Genomic DNA, 20,980 nt, shown 5'->3' with positions numbered 1-20,980 from the left:
CCCTATTGATTGTAAATGTGTGGATGTGATGTGGCCCTGTTTTTATATCTATCTTCAGTTGTCGCCCTTAATCCTTTATATTGGCCCTTCTGTTGACAATGTGCTCTTGTCACATGCTTTTTATACCTCAAGAGACAAAAATGCCCCAGTAAACCAGTCTCCTATGCAGAGCCAGTAAGATACCTTTCTTGGGTCAAGATGATTTTGATCTTGAATTGGGAAAAATATTAGCCAGTATTGATATACTTAAGAGTTTTCTGTATGACTGGTTATGTTTATATCACTGGTGAGAGTATATTTTTGTATCTTGTTTTCTGTCTTGTGATGGCAGTGGTCTGGATGTTCAAGAGTTAAGTGTACCAAATCACTTATCAGAGCCTGGTGAAGATTTAATGTTGTGTTCTGTCGCTAGGCAACATTTTAGTGGCTCTCCATATAGTGTTTCACTGTAGGTAAATCTCCCAGTAAATCTGTAAGTGGGTTTGAACAGTTTGAATCCCCCGCCCCCCTTTTTTTTTTTGTGCCTTGGTTCACCCTCTGGCTGTCGGACTTGTGCCTTGAAGTCAGATCCTTTGAATCCCACCATATCCCTCTGCAACCTTTATAGGCAGAGCTGAGAAGTGTCAAATCTGTAACCTCATTCAAACTGACTCATTGTGACAGCTGGTTTCACACTCCTCCTGCTGTAGCAGGTAGTCCTGAGCAGGTAGTCGTTTTTATTTTTTTCTGGAATATGTCATCTTTTTATTCTAATTGGATAAAGTGGTAACCATATGACTTGTTTTCTATGCCCTATAAATTAGCAATTAAGGATTAATTACTGTATTCATGAAAGTTTGTAACATGAGTCAGTCAGTGGAGCTTTGGCAGATCAATTACCCATGACAGTTTCTTCACAATCTTTATTTCTGAAATTAAAAATATGATAAATGATATGTTTTCCTTGCATATGTTGTTTACTATTTGTCTCTCTACTTGAGCATTAGCTCCCCAGGAGCAGAAACTTTCATCTTTTATTCCCCTGAAATATGCAGCTTGCCTAGAACAATGTCCCATACATTGTTGGTATTTAATAAGTATTGATGAAAAGTCAATCAATCAGTCAATGAATTAACTTTGAAAAACCCAACACCAGTGTTTATTATGAAAACTGGCTTGATGCCATATGAAATAGAAGTCTATTGGGTAGAAGACCTTCAATAATGGAAACCCTTTAGAATATTTTTATTGATGAAGAACTTGAATAAGAACTGTTGACAAGGCAGTTTACCAGTGCTTGGAAAATGAGTTGTAGATAACTATAAGGCTATAGTATATTTTGAATGATTTGAGATCCTATAATAGGAAGGATACTAGTCTTTCTTATTAGAGATAGGTTTCATTCTTTCAGAATGCCCTGCAGACACAGTGTTTTCCTGCCTCTCCTTCAATGCCATTAGTAAATACTGGGGAGACCATTTCAGAAGAAAGCTGTACCCATGTCAATCCTTCCTGGCTGGAGGAATAGGAAGATAGTGACTGTAATGATGAGTCAGCCTTTAGGACGTTGGATTGGTGAGTGCATCTTGAATTGGAATACCTAAAGAATACGCAGAGCATCTGAAGTTGAATTGAGAGGGCTGGGGAGGTAGGCTTTGTCAGTATAGTACTTGCTGTACAAGCTTGAGGACAGGACCTGAGTTTGATCCCTAGAACCCATCTAAGAAAGTCAGACATGGTGCCATGCTCCTCTAATTTCAGAGCTGGGGAGGTAGAGACAGGCAGATGGATTCCTACCACTTGTTGTCTAGGGAATCAGGCTGGATCATTTAACTCTAGGTTCTGTGAGAGACCCTGCCTCAAAAAATAAAGTGGAGCATGATGGAGGAAGATACTGATGTTGACCCCTGACTTCCATACAATGAGGACTGGAGAGATGGCTTAGTGGTTAAGAGTGCTTACTGCTCTTTCATAGGACCCAAGTTCATTCCTGGTGGCTTAGAACTAGCTGTATAACAGCTCTAGGGGATCCATTGATGCCTTCTGGCCTCAGTGGGTACCAAAGCACATAAAAGCACCTATTCACATACCAGACACAAAGACACAGATGAATAGAAAGCAAAGTCTAAAAAGAAGCAAAGCATAAAAATGAAGGGCATTTTCTTGAAACTGGATTGGGAAGACAAGTTTTTGCTTGTGTGCTATGGTGGGGTGATTTAGGCCAAGGTCTGTGTGCATAAGGCATTGGAGACATCATCTGGAGTGCTAGTTCAAAAAAATACCTTCATATTGACTGATGGAATTCTCACCAAATGGTAGAGGAGTGGATAGATCAGTTGTGATCCATATAATGCAATACCATAGTCATGAATATGGGTTGTATTTCATACCAGCATGGATATATTTTACTAAAAAGAATTAGTAAATGAAACAAGTCATTGTATAGGAGATTCAACTAGCAGAGCTCAGGAAGACAAAATGGAGTTCTGTTGCTTAAAGATACTTGAGTGGAACACAAGTGTACAAAGAGCAAGGCAGCCATTCTCTCGTGGTGGTCAGTGTGGTGGTAGGCATCAGAAGACTGAGTAGAGAGGACATGGAAGTTGTTTTAGGACTGTGAAGAGATGCCATGACCACGGCAGCTCATAAGGAAATCATTTAATTGGGGCTGGCTTACAGGTTCAGAGGTTTAGTCCATTAGCATTATGGCAGGAAGCATGGTGGTATGCAGGCAAGCAGACATGGTGGTGTAGAAGTAGCTTAGAATTCTACATCTGGATCCTCAGGCAGCAGGAAGAGAGAGCAACATTAGGCCTGACTTGAGCTTCTGAAATCTCCAAGTCCAACCCCAGTGATACACTTACTCCAGCAAGGCCACACCTCTAGTAGAGCCACTCCCTATGGGCCTATGGGGGCAATTTCCATTAAAGCCACCATATTCTACTCCCTGGCCCCCATAGGCTTTTTGTCATGTCATAATGGGGAATGCATTTAATTCAGCTTCAAAAGTACCTGTAGTCTTTCACAATATTAGCACCGTCTTAAAGTCTAAAGGAAAGTCCCTTCTAAGAATCATGCAATCTGTTAACTGTAATCCCCTGTAAAATCAAAATGAAAAAGCAGATCACAGAATTTCAACATAAATTGACACAGAATATACATTATCTTTCCAAAAGGGATGAAATGGAGCCTAATGAGGAAATGCTTGACCAAAGCAAAACTAAAAGCCAGCAGGGTGAATTCCAAACTGCGTTTCCATGTCTGTTGTCAAAACACTCTTCAGATCTCCAACTCTGTTCAGCTTTGTTGACTGCAACGCCCTTTTCTCTGTCTTGGGTTGGTTCCACTTCCTGTTAGCAGCTCTCTTCAGCAGGGCCTCAGTGGCTTTGTGAGGAGGGAGATTCCATAATCCCTTTCTTGTATCCCTGATTCTAAAGCCAGAACCACATGGCTACAGTTGCCAAGTTTTGGTGTTTGCTGGGGCTAGAACATGGCCCCAATGTTCCAAAAACATTTTTAACCAGCTTTCTCTTTCTGATGGTTTCCTTTACTGCCTACATTTGTCTGTTCTGGAACTTACTCTGTGGACCATGCTTTCCTTTAACTCATATATTGGCCTGCCTCTGCCTTCCTGAGTGTTGGGATTAAAGACTTGTGCCACCACACCTGGCTCTGAGCTTTTCTTTTTTCTTTTTAATTAGTTTTTATTTAAATTAAAAAAATCTTTTACATACCAATCCCAATTCCCTCTCCCTCCCAGCCTCCATGCCACCACCAGCTCCCAAATCCCACCTGCATCCACTTCTCAGGGAGGGTGAGGCTGCCCATGGGGGATCATCAAAATCTGTCACATCCTTTGGGGCAGGGCCTAGGCCCTCCCCAGTGTATCCAGGCTGAGAGAGTATCCTTCTAAAGTCCATTCCTGCACTAGGGCTAAACTCTGGTTCCACGGCCAGAGGCCCCATAGACTGTGCTGGAAAAGTAGCTGAAAGTTCTACATCCAGATTAGCAGGCAGCAGGAAGAGAGAGTGACACAGGGCCTGGCTTGAGCTTCTGAAACCTCAAAGCCAAACCAAGTGACACACTTCCTCCAACAAGGCCACACCTGCTCAAAGAAGGCCACATCTCCTAATAGTGCCACTCTCTCTGGGCCTGTGGAGAATTTTCATTCATACCACCAACCAACACTTCTGGTAGTGTTCTAGCTCTTGGATAGTGGCTACTTAGTTTTTTACTCTTATTGTCTGACTCATACATTTATGATGACTCAAATTTTTTTCACAATTTAAAGCATTAGTTGAGGAGAGGGAGAAAGTCTGCTAGGGGGTGTATGGAAGAGTCTTCCCCTTACACTGCTTCAGGGTGAGCTTCTGTCACAAGGATCTTGTCTTGAGCAGTACTCTCCATTGACAGAACCCTGAAGCCAGAATTCTATACTGTTGTTTGTTTTGAAGCATGGAGTTTAGAACCCTTCAGACTCAGTGAGCCCACCTGTCTGCCTGAGTAGCCTCCCAAAACAGAGGCAGTGTCGTTTTTTTGTTTTTCTTTGCTTTTTGCCTCTTTTTTCTCTTCTCACTCAAAATTTTTTCTTTTATGGCCCTTCAGGTATTTAAAAGTTAACGCTAATGAACTTCAGAGTCCTTTCCACAGTTGCAAATAGTTTTTGTTCTGGCTTCTTAGCCAGGAGTGGAGAGAAACTGACACACTTGAGAATGTAAGTGTGTAGGATGTGTGCTTTTGGAGGAAGGTACTTGTGTATATCTTGTTTGATGTTGCATGTGTTTTGGTGTCCCCTGGCCCTGATTACGTAGGGGTTCCTTTCTTTAGCTCTCCTTTGCTTTAAGTGTTCATAGTTTGCCTCGTTCTAGAATGCAGAGTATGGAGACACTTGTTAATAATTGAAAAGAGCAGTGTTGGTGCATGCTGGGATAAAATTACAAAGGTCATTAACCTCTATGTCTCATATGCCTTTTTATTCCGGTCTGTTTATTTTATGGCTTTTCTGTTGTTTGTTTTATTCTTACTTATATTTTTGAGTATCATTTCTGAATCTGGCTAAAGGATCTTGGTAGTAATTTTCCTTATAAAATTCAAGCTAATTCTGTCCATTTCATCATTCTGTAGATATATTTGAGGGCCTATGGGGTGCAAAGTAAGTACTGTTTTAAATGTTGGGGGCTCATTTGCATACAACTTACATTATGGTGATATTATTTTCAGGCCACAAATTCTCTCTCTTTTTTCAATCTGTCTAGGTCCTCTCTGGGTGTGCCATCATTGTCCGTGGGCAGCCTCGTGGTGGTCCTCCCCCTGAGAGGCAGATCAACCTCAGCAACATTCGGGCTGGAAATCTTGCTCGGAGGGCAGCTGCCACGCAGCCAGATGGAAAGGATACACCTGATGAGGTGGGTGCTTCACCTGACCTTTCTGAGACTGTGGGTCTAGTTTACAGTCTGCTCTCCCTTTTGATGAAATTTTGATATGTTTTCTTTTCTGTTCGTGGTAAGTATTTTTCTGGCAGGACAACTCTAGATATATCCCCAGTAGCTTACATCTGTCATTATGCATACACTGCCTGAGTTAGTTTCTATTTATTTTCCTTTTCTTTTTTGTTTTGTTTTTGTATTTTCAAGACAGGGTTTCTCTTTGTAGCAGCCTTGGCTGTCCTGGAACTTGCCTTGTAAACCAGGCTGGCTTCGAACTCACAGAGATCCTCCTTCCTCTGCTTCTTGAGTGCTGGGATTACAGGTGTGTGCCACCACCACCTGGCTTCTTTTCATTTTTCTTTGAGTAACTCAAAGGAGAAAGGGTTTATTCAACTCAGAATTCAAGGGTATAGTCCATCATAGCAGGGAAGTCAAGACAGCAGGAGCAGAAAGCATCGATCCCATCAGAATAACCAGGAAGCAGATGTGACGAGTGCTTGTGTCCAGCTGCCTTCCTTCCTTTATATTTCGTAGGGTCCTAGCCCAGGGAAGGGCATCTGCACAGTGGGAGAGCCTTCCCATCTCAGCTAACCAAATCAAGAGTCATGCCAGAGGCTTATTTCCCAGATGGCTGTTTTACCTCACGATTGGTTAGTTGCAATCACAGTCTTAGAGCTGTCCCCTGTCCTTTCCTGTAGGCCTCACTTTCTCACTCTCGGGGTAACAGTCTTACAAATCGTAGCCTTTTGTTACAGTTGCCTATATCCCCAAAGCTATCTGAATTTATGAAACTGTAAAGTTTTATGTAAAAGTGGTGTGTTTGTTTGTTTTTGGCAGTTCTGGGACTTGAAAGCAGGGTCTCACACATGCCAGGCAGGTACTCTACTAACTACCTAGCAACATCTAGTTTTCTCTTCCCTACTCCTAATCTCATGTAGCCCAAGATGACTGCATACTTATATAGGAGGGGACAGCTTTGAATTTTTGGTCCTCCTGTCTCTACCTCCTGAATTTTGGAATCATAGGAATGTGCCAGTAAGCCTGGTTCATATGGCACTGTGATTGAACTTAGGGTTTCATGTGTGATAGACAAACTGCACAATGCAGCCTTAAACATGAGTTTTTATTGCTATTGGTTTAAGCGCGCGCGTGCGTGCGTGCGTGCGTGTGTATTATGCATATGTTAATGACAACTTATGAGAGTCAGGTCTTTCCTACAATGTGGATTCAAGAGTCAGGCTTGGGGACAAGCACCTTTATCTCCTTGGCCCGAAACATGAGGTTTTATTTAAGGAGGAGTTTTTATCAGTGTCTGGGCAACTTGTAGCTTGTCATTGTGTTACACTCCCAGAAACTACTTCTGAGCTTTTTCTAATCATCTCTTTACCTCCCTCACCCTCAACTCTACCACTTGGCTGTGTGGCTTCTCACATCATCTGATGCTTGACTGTTTACATCCCTGCCTCTCCAGGCAGCTGCTGTCTGTCTCCTTTGGTGTGGTTTAGGCTTCTCATTTTCTACATTTAGAAATGTTGGTGCTTGGCTCTCCTTTAGCTTAGCTGCACTTCTCTGGTCAGAAACAGGATTTCTGGGCTCTTAATTATTTGTTCTTGGCTCCAACTTGGTGATTTTGGGTAGATTCCCCTCTACAGAGGGTAAGCTACCCTCTGCTTTTCCCTTTCAGGGAAGTGAAGAAGAAAAAGCAAGAGCTCATAAGCTTTTATTTAAGGAAAGCATTTAGTTCTTTCCATCTTTAATAGTATTTTTTTAAATGAGGCAATAGTGAAACAGCTTTATAGATAATGGAGAAGGAGAAAAATCACCCATAATTGTTCTATCAGCAATAGTTGGTTAGATTCTAGAGATAATGACTAAATACATTAAAATCAGTTCTTTCTCATTGGTCCTCCATCAGTAACCACAAGTGTTGAGACTAATGTAGTGTCTATTTCTACCTCTGGATTGCTCAATGAAGATTAAATAAGGAAACATGAAGTGCTTAGCGCATTACAATGTACTTAATAAATGTTTGGTAATCACTTGTCTGTTACATCAAGTACTGAAGATTAAACCTCTTTTGGCATTCTTCAGCCACTGAAGGAGCATCAAATGGGTAAATGACTGGTTCAACCTTTTCCTTTCAGCTGTGTGTGGTAGAACAACTTGATTGCTCCTAAGAGGTAAAGAGCTGCCTTTTCTTAGAGGTCATCAAGCTCTTTTCCCCAAAAGGAAGAAGCAGTGCAGCCTCTAAGAAAGGTTTGTTTAATTTCCTGTTTTGTGGATGAAAATCTGGGGCAGAGAAGCACAAGGCAGCTCTAAGCTGTTGTAACTGTCTCTGCGTAACAGCGCAGTAGAATCTGAGCAGACTCTTGTCAGAATGATGGTATGGAAGTTATCTGGCGCTCCATCTTAGTTGTACATAAATTTTATAGTCCAGTGTTCTGTCTTTTTGAGAGCAGTTTGGTGTCACCAAGCCTTTTCTAGGAATTCTTTAGAGTTCTCTGTGAGATGGAGTACTTGGAAGCTGTATCACTTTTTTCCAGCCCATGGCTATTATTCCTTCCTCCTAAGGCCTAGTCTGTCCTTATCTTGTTGTGATCTGGTCTTCCTCTTATACCTTTGGTGCCACAGGGACACAAGATCCAGTAACAGCCCCTGACAACCCAAAGCAGAAGCCTGATTTTCCTTGCACTAGCCCTATCTGGTATCCAGGCCTTTATCAAGACCTAGAGATTCTGCTGCTCTCTGACCTGTCTGTGTCCACATTTCATCGCTATGGAGATGGTTCTTTGCTCAACTCCTCTGTTGTGCTGGGCACATTTAAACAAAAATGCTCTTTGCCTTCTCTTTCTTCTCATACTTGCTCCAGAGATCTCAGGTCCCTGCTCTCTCTCCCTTCTGGACAGGGTCTAACTCTGTAACCCTAGCAGTCTTAGAACTCCCCATGTAGACCAACGGCCCCTGCTTGAGTACTGGGAATAAACATCATTTACATACTCTTGCTCATTGTTATTCTTAGACACTTCAGTCGTTCTCAGTACTCTGACAAGGCTACATGCCTGAGCCTCGACCACAAGTCCATTTGTGCTTAGACCTTCATTTTCCTCCTAATTAAAAAAATACTTATTTTACTATTTTATTTATCTTTGAAGAATTTCATATATGAATACTGCATTTATATAATTTCCCTCCTTCTAACTTCTCGTGTCTCCCCTCACACCCCCCCACCCCCCGCAACTCTTCAAATTCATGCTCTCTTATTCTTTAATTATTATTGTCACACATGCACACACTTAGAATCTGCTGAGTTGATTTTAGTGTTGCTTGTATGTCTATGTATTTAGGGCCAATGCTTGGTATGATTGTTGATCACAGGGCTTGAAGCACCTCTGTGGTCATGGGCCCAGTAGTGATACAGCATTCAGTTTTTCTCACTGCTCTAAAGTCCCCTCTACTTTTGCACTCACTCAGCTCCTATTGCTTCCTCCTTCAAGAGTGCTTCCCCACCAGTGCGACCTGGTGACCACTGCTATCTGCAGACCCCGCCTTCCCTAGCCCTGTCTTTGTGCTGGCCGCACACTCACAGCATTTCATTTCCGAGTTGTATGTTTTTCTCTGCTCGATTGTGAACTCTTCAAAAGGAGGAACCTTTTCTCTTATCTCTGTGTCCCTGTGTCTGGTCAGCACCTGACTCAAAGCAGGTGTGCAGTGAATACACACTTGAATAGATGAGAAAAGAAACCGAGTGGCACAGTGATGCCCCGGCTGTGTATTGATGTGGAGGGCATTGTCTAGATTTTTTCCACAAGAAAAAAGTCAGAAAGATTCAAGAAGAATCAAGGACATCGTGATTCATTTGCTTTTCTTTGTGTGAGTGCCTGAATATCATTCATATGATTACTTTCTTCCTTTCCTCCTGGTAGCTCCTTTCAGCGCTACTCAGCTTTCTCAAAAGTCCTGTGGAAATGAAAGCAGGTTCCCTGTATGTCCCCAGCCGTCACTGCCCTGTGCCAGGCTAATCCCTACCGTTGCCTAGATACTCCAGACAGCCTGGACATTACATTGATGGGCACTGTGCTGGTTATATATTTATTTCCCACAGATTAATTGAGTGCCTGCTGTGTGTGTGACACTCTATGCTGGTTTCAGGGGAAATTCAGAAATGAATGTCACAGTCCTACTTTCATTATAGCATTTGAGGACTGAGGTGGTAGAGCAGGATAGCCAGGTGGTACAATGGAATGGTTAGAAGAGGGAGAGACAAGGAGTCCTGAGCCCTGGGCCATGTACCAAATTCCCTAGCTGCACAGTTGGCATTGTTCTGGGTTTGATCTTGTCTCAGTTTTAGGAGTCTGACCAAAGAGAAGACTGGAATTAAAACATTCTATTTCATGGCTTCAGACATCATGACTTTGTTTGGGTCTTAGCATGGAATGTAGATTGTCTGCTTCCCTGCTACTGGGGACCATAAAGAGAAGTAGTAGTTCAAGTCTTAACTTCAACTACTTAAAGGCACTTGTTTCTTACATGGAACTTTGGAATATCCTATGGACAGACCATGGCTGTTCTGCCTACTAGGCTTTTGTGACAGTTGAGCAATGCTTGGAGCAAATTTCCCTGTGTCAACCTTTATAGTTTGGCAGGTTGTGTTGGGATAGATCATCCCCCTGACTATCCAGTGTGGGTGGACACTGGCCTCACTTTAAAGATTCTCTCTGAGTTTTCCTTTCCCTTGTAAGGGACAAAGTCAGACTCTGTCCTGTGTAGTTCTGAGTCTTCCGATTGTCTGTTGTTGCTAGTAGCTTATTCAATAGCAAATTGCCCAGTTTTGGATAGAACAAAACTTTAAGAAGGCCTGGCTTTAGAAAAGATTGTAGATACTTTTACCCCGCTAGATAGAATCAGGTATATTTCATTTCAAGGCCTCCACCTTGGTTTCTTTTATTGCCTGACCAGCTAGTGACGGATCAGCTGTAAAACACGAGGGCCTAAGAATGAATGCTCTTTGAGCAATCCTTAAAAGCTTTTAGAGAGCTTCTTTGTGGTGGATAGAAACTGGGATTTCTCACAGGGGCTAGAGATCTATTTCCTTGTGAACTGACCCTTGGTGAGTGTTGTTTCTGTGATAAATATGCTTCCTTTTGGAGCACTTGCTGAGCTCTCTCGGGTATTAAGAAAGTACTTTGTTACTGAGGTTTGAATATTAATGGTGAAGACAGCCATAGTTTGAACATTTTTAGAGGAAGTAGTAAAAATACCAGAAGATCAGTACTGTTGATTCAGAACTGGTTTCTGTGAGGCAGTTTATAATTGGAATCATATTTCAGACCTCACTAAAGTGTGTCTTCATCTTTAGGGAATGACGTGATTGTAGAAATAAGACATAGTGGTATGGTGAACTATGTACTGTTGTTGAGTGCCTTGTCTCTTTGCTTGTTGGTGCTTTGAAGGGAGACTAGCAGGATAGATGAGTCTAAGGTTGGTTTGGGCTTTTTACCTGAGCTGAGTTCTTCCTAGAACCACTTACCATTGGGTTAAATAACAGCACTCTTAACAGTACTGTTTTCATGACTTGCATCTTCCATTGGTTTCTAGTTTCGAGGAAGTTATATGGAGTTTTCAAGCTGATTGACCTCATGCAATAGGCTTCCTGCATAGAAAAGGCTATTCAGGCCTTCCCTTTAGGCCACTCATTGTCTGAACTGCACTGTATTATGTGTATGCTGAACTGTGGCTTGAAGAGATGACAATGGGCAGTATGAAGATTGTATCATAAAGGGAGAAGCTTCCTTTTATGCTTCCACTCTTAGTATGTGGACTACAGTTGTGCCCCCTGAGCCCTTCCTTCCCCATTTCTGTCCTCAAGGAACTTGGGACTCTGAGCGAGGCCCCAGCTGCCAGTTGAAGGAAGGGTCGGAAGGGTCAGGGCTCCTCTGACAGGCTTGCTTAAGAGGAGAACTTTTCTTTTCTCTACCAGGCATGCCTAACCTTTTGACATTGTGGCACAATGCCATCTACAAAGCAAACACTTGAGAACCATGCAATTAGAAAGAAAAAGTCACATACACAAACAGAATACTCATAGTCTCTTAAATAAGTCTACTATTTTATGTTGTGTAGCATTGCCAGCCATCATCATCACCTGTGGGCTCTGGGCTCTGGTCTGTGGGTTGCACAGACCTGGCCCATCCTAGGAGTGGAGAGGCTTACAAGACCACCCCTTTGTGATTATCTTGTTCACACAGAGACCTTGTTCCCCATAATGGGGGTGTGTGCCCCCTCCCTCGCTTGTGTCTGTCCTGAATGGCTGAGCTGTCTCACTAGTGTCTTCCCAAGATCTTTAGACCTTAAAATCCTTTCAGAGTTTATTATTCCAGTATGTTGTATATGTTTGTGCATGTCTGTGTGTATGCACACGCACATGCGTGTACATGTTACGTATGCATGTGGAGGCCCTGTTCAGTATGGGGTCTGGGTTTGGTCTTAGGCTGTCATGTTTGCACAGCAAAAGCTTTTACCTGCTGAGCTATTTCACTGTCCGAATTTCAGGTTTTAGACCAGAGTAGAAGCAGAAGAGGAAACAATTTTGGGGACTGCTTTCTCAACTTTATTGCTGTCCTTGAAATGGTGGTATAAATGGCATAAATAAGGCTCCTACCTGAGCAGAGATTCACAAGCAAATATTAACAGCACTAAAATGGTGTCCCTGTCCAGCTCTGCCTTGCACTGGCAGTAAGGCAAGTGAGACACGCAGGTGCTGGTAGTAGTTGTTGTTTGTGATGTTCCACCATTTCAGGGAGTGGGATATCTGTAGAAAGCAGTCGGCAACTGGCAGGCTGAGCTAAGTGCTATAAAAATGTTGGCTAATATTATGCAAAGGTAAGCTGTAACTGAGCAGACAGTGGTGGAGGGAAGTGCTACTGCTGGTGTCTGGAAAACTGAGGCCTGTTTTATGGCTGGTGCTAGTTAATCCAACTGCTAGACCCTTTTTAGGAGGCCACAAAGTGTGCAGTCGATTTTGTGTATTTCCTCTTCATGGCCTTGGGCTAGCACAGGGCCAAACTGCGGTTAAGTGCCTAAACATTTTTATTGAAGACATGAAGTTGCTTGATGCTGGTTGGGGTCTGAAGTAGGCAGTTTTCCCATGACACTTCTGTTTTGTATTTCAGCCTTGGGCATTTCCTGCTCGAGAATTCCTTCGCAAGAAGCTGATTGGGAAAGAAGTCTGTTTCACGATAGAAAACAAGACTCCCCAGGGACGAGAGTATGGGATGATCTACCTTGGAAAAGGTGAGCAGCAAAAAGAGTGGACTCGCTTCTCTTGTAGCCTAAAGTTCATCCAAGGATCAGTTTTGATTTGGCAGAAGACCAACAGATTGCTCTGTTGGGCAATCACTCTAGGACAGTTGCTGTGGGTGGTGTGGGGATTGCTGCTGGGCATGTACACATAAGAAGAGAGGCACACCTCCAGCAGCCCTGATCCTCGTTCATTCCTGTGCTTTCTTGGGTTGGTGTAGAATCTGTGGTTTACTGTAGCATTCTTCTTACCATAGAGGCCACTCAGCAGCTCTGTGCTTTGAGGTCAGAGTGCTAATTGAATTCCTATAGATTTCCTATATTACATTCTGTATTCTTTTATCTTGTGACTTTTCTTCTTTCTGGGGACTCTTTAGCAAAAGAGGATCTGTTTGGGGCCAGTTGTTGTTATTTTTAAAATCTGTCTTATGGTTTGAAATAAAATAGAATGAGAACAGGCTTTGGAATTGGATAGCTGGGGTTAGAATTTTGATTTTCCCATTCTGTATCCCTTTACACCTTTATCTCTATAAGCCTGAATTTCTTCATTTGTGAGTTCATGAGATTTTAAAGATATGTAAAGCAAGTCGTTTTGACATGGTCTACATCGTTACCTTTGTGTGTGTGCGCACATGCTCATCATATAAACACATTTTTAGCTAGGCCAATGATTCATGGGATAGTAGATATTGTGGTCTTCTTTGGATTGGATAGAGGGAATGTAAAAGTGGGGAATAGTGTTCTGGGTGGTCAATGGGACAATGAAAGACTTAGTTAAATGTTTTCTAGACAATAACTAGGTAAATATGAATAGTTATGGAGTAGATTTTTTTTTTATTAAGCTAACTGGTTAATTAATTAGAAGTCTTCCTACTATCATAGCAACTTAGATAATCCATTTGACTTGAGTAGTCAGTCAGTCGGGAGACCAGTGTTTGAAGGCTAATGGCATCCCATTAAGACTGAACTCAATTGTAGAATTTTTAGGAAAGTGAATTGAGAGTAACAATGGGACTATCTTGTCCAGTTGCCTTTTTAGGACTGGAACTTATGATATAGATCAGGCTGCCCTGGCCTTCAGAATGCTGGTATTTAAGGCATATGCCACCAAGGCCTAGTCCTTTGACTTTTGCAGATAAGATAATTTGATAGGTAACATCCAAGAAGGAGATCCTTGGATTATAGATATGTTTGGCTTTCTTTTCTTTCTGTCTATCATATTTTGTTACTTCCTTTAAAAGCCTTATCTAACCATTTTTCTCCTTTCAGGAGAAGGTTTGCTTTGATTTGACAGTGTAAAGATCCATCATGGCCTGGAGCACATGGCAGCAGGGCCATGATGTGGCTGCTCACCTTCCGTCTGTGCTCAGGAAGCAGTGAACGCTGGTGCTCAGCTCACTTTCTTCCTCGCCTTTTTTATTTGGACAGTGACCCCACCTGTTGTTGCCTCCCCATTCTGGGTGGGTGTTCCCTCCTCACTTACGCCTCTCTGGAAACACCCGGAGTTGTGTCTCCTGGTGGTTTTAGGTCTGCTTAAGTTGTCAGTGAAGATTAACCATCACCCACCGAGGATTCACTTTCTGAAAGTGGCAGCATTTCATAGTGCTCTTTAACAGGACATTTCTGAGAGCTTTGGGATATGTTGTTGATAGTGGGTTTATGTGTGTCACTTGTTTTGTGTCTGGCCGCCATTCTTTTCTGGCTTCTGGCTTCTCGGCCTCTCTGTGCACAACTTTTCCCTCATTGTGGCATCTTTGACTTGACTCTCCACCCTAGAATTCTTGTGTTTTGGGGAAACCATTGTAATATTTATTAGTATTAGGGAAATCCATGTTTGGATTCAACTGTAACCTCAGGACAAAGGGTTCTTAGCTGCAGAATCTCGAGAGTCCTTTGTATAAATATTGCCCTCAACATTTCTTGGTAGGAAAAGAAATGTCTACCCACTTTGCCTTTTAGAGATGTGTGTCTTCTAATCATGGGGCATTAGAGATGCATGCATTTTTGTGTATGTGTGCACATATATACTTGTTAGTGCTTGAGGAAGTCATTATGTAGTATACCAGACACGTATAACTCTTCCAGAATTTCATTTTGTGCTGCTATTACTTATCAGCTAGACTGCTGTGTTACTGTTTATCTGGGAGCTTGCTCTCTGCCATATTAAAGATTTTTATGCAGTGATTTTCTGCAAAGACGCTTTCCTTTATTATTTTTGCTAACGAAGATTTAAGGGACATACCAAGACTAAAAGCTTTTTCAATAGTATGGAAATGCAATTAATATTTCAGGTGAAGCCTTATGCTTAGGTAGGACCTTACTCAGGTTAAGTTTTATGTTTGCCATCTTTTCCTTGCCTGATGGCTGCTCTGTGAAAGAGAAAAATCTAGACACTGTCTTCTTAGTATTTCTCTGAGAACAAGAGTCAGTCAGTCTTAAGCTGTGTGACTTGTCTTGGTGGCCTTTGGAGTGGAGAATGGCCATGGAGAGGAACTGGACTTTCTGGCATAAGTGTTAAAGAGGGCACTAAATGATTTTTCTGCCTCTTTCTAATTCTTGGAACTGTGTTGGTAATTTGCACACCCTATTCAATTTTCACATGAGCCCAGTGGGGCAAGTTCAGTTCCCGATTTAGAGAGGGCTTACATAGGATGCTGAGGTCTTTCCAAGCCACCACAAAGTTGGATTTGTGTTCAGTAGCAGGCCTCATCTTTGTGGTGCTCCCTGTTCTCCTGAGCTTCCTGCCATGTGTGAGTCTCCTGTGGCTCCCAGGATTGCTTTTGGCCTAGGAATACTCGAGAAAATTAGAAACAAAATCCTGGGAAGAAAGATTGTCCTAGAGACTAGATGTTTGGAAGTTTTCTGAGAAGCCCAGTGCTGCATTTCTGTCAGTACCTTTCTCTACATTATCTCTCCCTGAAGAGTGAGGATGAAAATGGTCCATCCTGTGTGCTGTTGTAGTAGAGGCAGTTTGGCTCTTGTGGTTTCCTTCATCAATACTAATGTGGTTCATTTTCTTCCTCAGATACTAATGGGGAAAACATCGCAGAGTCACTGGTTGCAGAGGGCTTGGCCACCCGGAGAGAAGGCATGAGAGCCAATAAGTAAGTCTGCAGCACTCAGGACATTCTTTTTTGAGGCACCAAGAGGTTGGCAGCCACTGGATTACTTTGTTTCATTCCTGTTCTCTCCTGCAAAATGGATAACCTCTGTTATTTTAGTCTCTTTTGAGATCTTCTTGCTCCTGGATTGTTTTGAGTCAGGTCACTAAGCATCTACTTAATGGTATTTGATTTATGTATACCTCCTGGAGACTAGGCAGAGTTTGTGTTTTTTTTTTTTTTTTTTTTTAATTCATGACTTTTGGGTCTTAGACAATAGATGTGCAATTCCATAGTATTTACCCAACCAGCCAGCCCAAATATTGAGCCTCGACTGTGTATCAGGGTTCTAAGCACTACGAATATAGCAGTGACTATAAGTAGACTTAGGCTGTGCTAGCATTCTAATGGGGAGATAGACGATGAAAAGATGTGATGTCTCATCTGGTATAAGGAACACTGCAGTGAAAAAAAGCAGGGAAGAAAAACGATTCTGCTTTGAATCTGTTTAATTCACAGGGCTATGATTGTTCTGTTTTGAAGGTTAGTAAAAACTCTTCTCTGACCCTGTGATCTTGAATCTGTAGGTACTTCATTAATAGATAAAAACGTATTTGTCTAGCCAATGGCAGTGTGAACTTGTTAGAAGACACAAAAAACACACACTCACACCATTCACAAACATACAGAGACCCATGCATGCATACATACATACACACACACACACATCTTATAGTACATAAATCATGTTCAAGTTCACCAGTATTCTCAGTAGGGTGTATTGCAGCTGGCTTTAATTAACACTTTAGTCTCTGAAAAGTGATATGCTACATCAGTAATTTGGAGGCTATAAACATGCTATTTAAACCTTGCTATGTTATATGACTGCAGTAGCCAAAGAAAAGGCTTTGGATAAATATTTGCATCAGGTGTACCCATGTTGAGAAGGAACCAAAGGCACAGTTATTCCTTTTGCCTTCTTTCTTTCCTCTGAGACTTGGGGCCAGGTTAATCACTATGTACCTGCAGTCTTTTCTGATTGTAAGGAGACTTTTGCTGGACTCTGCAATTGTTGTGTGTGCCTTTGGGAATTGGTTGAATTGAGACATTTGTTTTTAGGTGGTGTTTTTGGAAGCATGCCACAATTCTAACTTAAGGACAATTACTGCCATGATTACTGTTGCAATGTTTTATTTTGGGAATTCAGTTTGCAACTGGAATGAATAAAGAAAAACCTCTTAACAGTTTTGTGCTACTGCCTCTGGAGTACTAATCCCATCAGACCTAATGTTGCCTCTTCTCAGTGTTTATACTTGCTTCTACTTTTGCCACCCCTATTATCTAATTAATTCTGGCTTCTAGGAATTTTGATCTCTGAATTAATCTGGATATATTTTGGATAAAGAGAAGGAAGAGGTACCAGAAACTTCTAGCTTTGGAAATGCTCACTTAGACAGAAAGTCTAGAGACCAGGAGAGGAAATCCCATGTGTGTATGGCTGTGGATGGTCTCTAGTGTTTGGAACCCTGCAGAGGCCTCGTAGTTCCTTGCTTCCTACATTTAGTTCAGATGTGACAGAAAAACAAGTCATTTCTGCACTAACGCTCCCCGTGTTAAGATGTACTTGTTTGTTTTATGTTTTCCCTTTGGGCTGTACTACTATTGGTTTCCTGCCTGATGAAGGAGGAGGCTTATTTTCAAACTGACAGTGTCTATCTGGCCTTGTTGGATGTCTAAGTACTTTTGAGCCTACACTATCTGTGACAGCAGTGCACCTTGCACAGAGCCCCAGCCTTAATTTGTGGGTAGAGAAAGTTTTAGGGTGGTTCTTAGTCACCTTCCTGCACCAAACCCTGCTGAGCTGGGCCTAGTTTCTGGAATCTGGGATGCTTAAATGAATTTGTACCCCCTGGAGTGGCTCCCCTTGGAGCCATTAACTTGTTCTGTTCTACTCACTGGCGGAAGAACTACATGTTCTTTAGATCCTCTCATTAAATGCTCTTAGATTCTCATCTCTCTTTGAAGGGACAAAATTGGAATTTGGAAATTGTGCTTCTGGTGATTTTTTTCTGGTTAAATAAATGCCTTCGTCTCTTTTAAGAGAGAAGATACTGAAGATAACAACTGGCAAAGAGCTAGATAGCTCTGTTGGTGAACTCAGTAACCACAGCTTGTTTGTCTTTCCTGTCCCAGCCCAGAGCAGAACCGGCTTTCAGAATGTGAGGAACAAGCAAAAGCATCCAAGAAAGGCATTTGGAGTGAGGGGAATGGTTCACATACCATCCGGGACCTCAAGTATACCATTGAGAACCCAAGGCATTTTGTGGACTCACACCACCAGAAGCCTGTTAATGGTGAGGATGGCAAGGAAAGGCAGACAACTCAGGGTTATTTCTTTCTGTTTGCTTTCTGTGATTCTTGGGGTTTAGAAGATCCAGTGAGTCTTTCTTTTGCTTGCTTAGTATCCAAAGGGATTCCTTAAGGGTTAAGGAACACCGTGGCACTTAGGAAGGGTCTTTGAGTTGGTTTACAAAGCTTGCTACAGGTATGTATAGAGGAGGCTAGCTTCTGTATTGTTGCTGTTAGTATTTTGGACATTGTATATTTTCTGTTCTTCCAAGACTACTTAAAACTAACCCTGAAACTTGGAGGTAGAAACAAAATCCATATACATGTAAACATATAAACATTTATATGCTATATAGTTTTTGCTAGTTTGGGCCTTTACTGACTACAGATTTAGAAAAATATAAGCAACACCAATGTGGTTTACTAGTTATTTTATGAGCCTCCTAGATTTTGGAGAGTAGAGGTTCATGAGTTTTTTTGTAGATTCAGAAGACAAAAGATGGTCTGTTCTGTTTTCTTCTGGACTCTTCCTGATCTACCAGTGTGTTTTCCTACTTCTGTGAGGGAGGCTTTTTGGGAGGGAGAGGAGCTAGGTTAGATGCAAGTAGATTGAGCATTGTATAACTCTGGAACAACTTCCTTAATGATCAAAGATAACTTCTGTCATTCAGCTATCATCGAGCATGTTCGAGATGGCAGTGTGGTCCGGGCCCTGCTCCTTCCAGATCACTACCTTGTTACCGTTATGCTGTCAGGGATTAAGGTTAGATCACAAACTGGGCTGCACTGTGGGTTGGGGATTTGTGGGAGTGTCCAGTAATAGGCAGATTTTTCTGCCTGGGGACTTGGGATCTACTTTTCTTCCTACTATGAGCCACTGGCCAGAGTACTTCATAGTTATTTTAGTTTAACCCTGATAGTGAGACAGTTCTATTAGATTTCAAGTAATTAAGCCTTGTTTGGTATGGGACACTGTTGGAGAGGTGAAGCTAGCAGAAAAGGGAAGGAGGCTTGAGTGGCTCTGAAACTTGCTCTATATGAATTGAATTCATGTATAATACCCATATTTGTTTTTAAAAAGTCAGGAATTGAAAGTAGGGTACTGCCTAATCCTTTCTTGGTAAGGGGCAGTTTAGAAGGAAATTAACATGCTTCTCCACATGCTGTGTTTCCTTTGCCTTTAACAAGAAGCTTGATTGGTCTGTCATTTAAAGATGGCCAGAAGAGCAATTTGAGAACTCCCTGAGCTTTGGCTGTGGTCCTCTTGCCCTTGGGAACCCTGATGGGGGGGCGGGGTCGGTGGTGCTCTGCCTCTACTTAAGCTGCATTCCTCATCATCCTTACTTTCCTTTAGTGCCCAACTTTTCGCCGAGAAGCAGATGGTAGTGAAACACCAGAGCCTTTTGCTGCAGAAGCCAAGTTTTTCACGGAGTCAAGACTGCTTCAGAGAGATGTTCAGATCATTCTGGAGAGCTGTCACAATCAGAACATTCTGGGTACCATCCTTCATCCAGTGAGTTCCCTGCAGCTTGGGTTTGATGGGCCTGCCATGTATTCAGTTTGCTGCTCATTCTTTCTGTGCAACATTATCTCAAGTTGTGGCAGAATTTTTTATTATACTTTTGGTATTATTATGACTTGAGCCTTTTCTGTGCATATTCCATTTGTCATGTAGTTGCACAAATCAGTGTATTGAGCTTTTAGGAAGTTAATCTCAAATGTTCCTGGCTTTATAAAGGGAGGTCTTTGAGTCTGAAAGTTGCTAGTGGAAGGCTGGGGTTATCCATCCTGCCAAAGTGGGGAGTAGGGTTGGGGAGGTTCATTTGTAGTTCTAAAGTTAGCTATTCTGGAGTACTGGCTCATTAGTCAGGAAGAGACTGATATAGGAAAATTATTTCCTTCATTCTAATCTTTAACTACATACCTCCTAACTCTGTTTTGAGTGGGAACTAGGTTTTTGCTTTTGTTTTTTAATGTGGTTGTAGTTGTGGCTTTTGGGAATTTGGCCCTCTTGTGCACTTTGATAAATGCGTTACTTTTGCACAAGAAGTGAGCTTGCTTTGTGAAAACTGCGTGGATTTTCACTATTGTAAAGGATAACACACAGTCAGTCTGCTGTCTCTTTCTAGTAAGATGACTCCTACGATGGCAGCTGTAGAGGCTGGCAGGCTCGGTTTGCAGGGTGCCAAGGTCACGTCTGTGTCTTCGGGAGTGCCGACTCTCAGGCCGTGCCCTGCCAGAGGGTTTGTGCCACAGCAGGATACGAATTGCTGTTCCCAGGAAAAATGTGGCTTGTGCTTTTTCCACTCTGTCTGTTCTACAGCTTACTGTTTCTGAAAAGGGGAGAAAGTGCTGATTCTTAGGGCAGAGAAGGATAAGGTATAATCTCTTCTAAAGATTAACATCCTCCTCTGTCTCCAAGAAGAGCTATTGAAATGTCAATTCCATTCAGTGCCACTAATGTTTGTTCTGCTCCTGTTAAGTGGGGTTGCTTGCTGGGTGATGTTGGGATATGAGGGCAAGGCTGCTGAAAGGAGTCTTATAGTGGCACCCCATGTCTTGGGTGTGTTTTCTGAGTTAGAGAAGCTATTTTTTCCTATTTTAGAAAGATTGAAGTACCAGCTGGACAGTGGCTATGTCAGAAACAGAAAAGTGGTTTTGGGAGCAATGATGTGTGATCCGTGTTTGTCTTCTTGTGCTTTGTTTCTTAGAATGGTAACATCACTGAGCTCCTCCTGAAGGAAGGCTTTGCACGCTGTGTGGACTGGTCAATTGCAGTTTACACCCGGGGTGCAGAAAAACTGAGGGCAGCTGAGAGGTAAGGCCTGC

General features: G+C 42.3%; 1 protein-coding gene across 1 annotated transcript in view; it reads left to right on the top strand.

Moving 5' to 3' along the window:
* Snd1 (staphylococcal nuclease and tudor domain containing 1) overlaps positions 1 to 20,980 on the top strand; it is a 399,500-nt gene that overhangs the window by 23,189 nt on the left and 355,331 nt on the right. Inside the window, exons 2-8 of the mRNA XM_027391329.2 lie at positions 5,235 to 5,384; positions 12,575 to 12,695; positions 15,727 to 15,805; positions 17,996 to 18,156; positions 18,823 to 18,914; positions 19,506 to 19,664; positions 20,863 to 20,969. Coding sequence (XP_027247130.1) covers positions 5,235 to 5,384; positions 12,575 to 12,695; positions 15,727 to 15,805; positions 17,996 to 18,156; positions 18,823 to 18,914; positions 19,506 to 19,664; positions 20,863 to 20,969 — 869 coding nt within the window. The remainder of the gene's footprint in view (positions 1 to 5,234; positions 5,385 to 12,574; positions 12,696 to 15,726; positions 15,806 to 17,995; positions 18,157 to 18,822; positions 18,915 to 19,505; positions 19,665 to 20,862; positions 20,970 to 20,980) is intronic.

Source organism: Cricetulus griseus (genome assembly GCF_003668045.3).
Source record: "Cricetulus griseus strain 17A/GY chromosome 1 unlocalized genomic scaffold, alternate assembly CriGri-PICRH-1.0 chr1_0, whole genome shotgun sequence".
NCBI lineage: Eukaryota > Metazoa > Chordata > Mammalia > Rodentia > Cricetidae > Cricetulus > Cricetulus griseus.
This window is presented reverse-complemented; position numbering and strand designations above follow the sequence as displayed.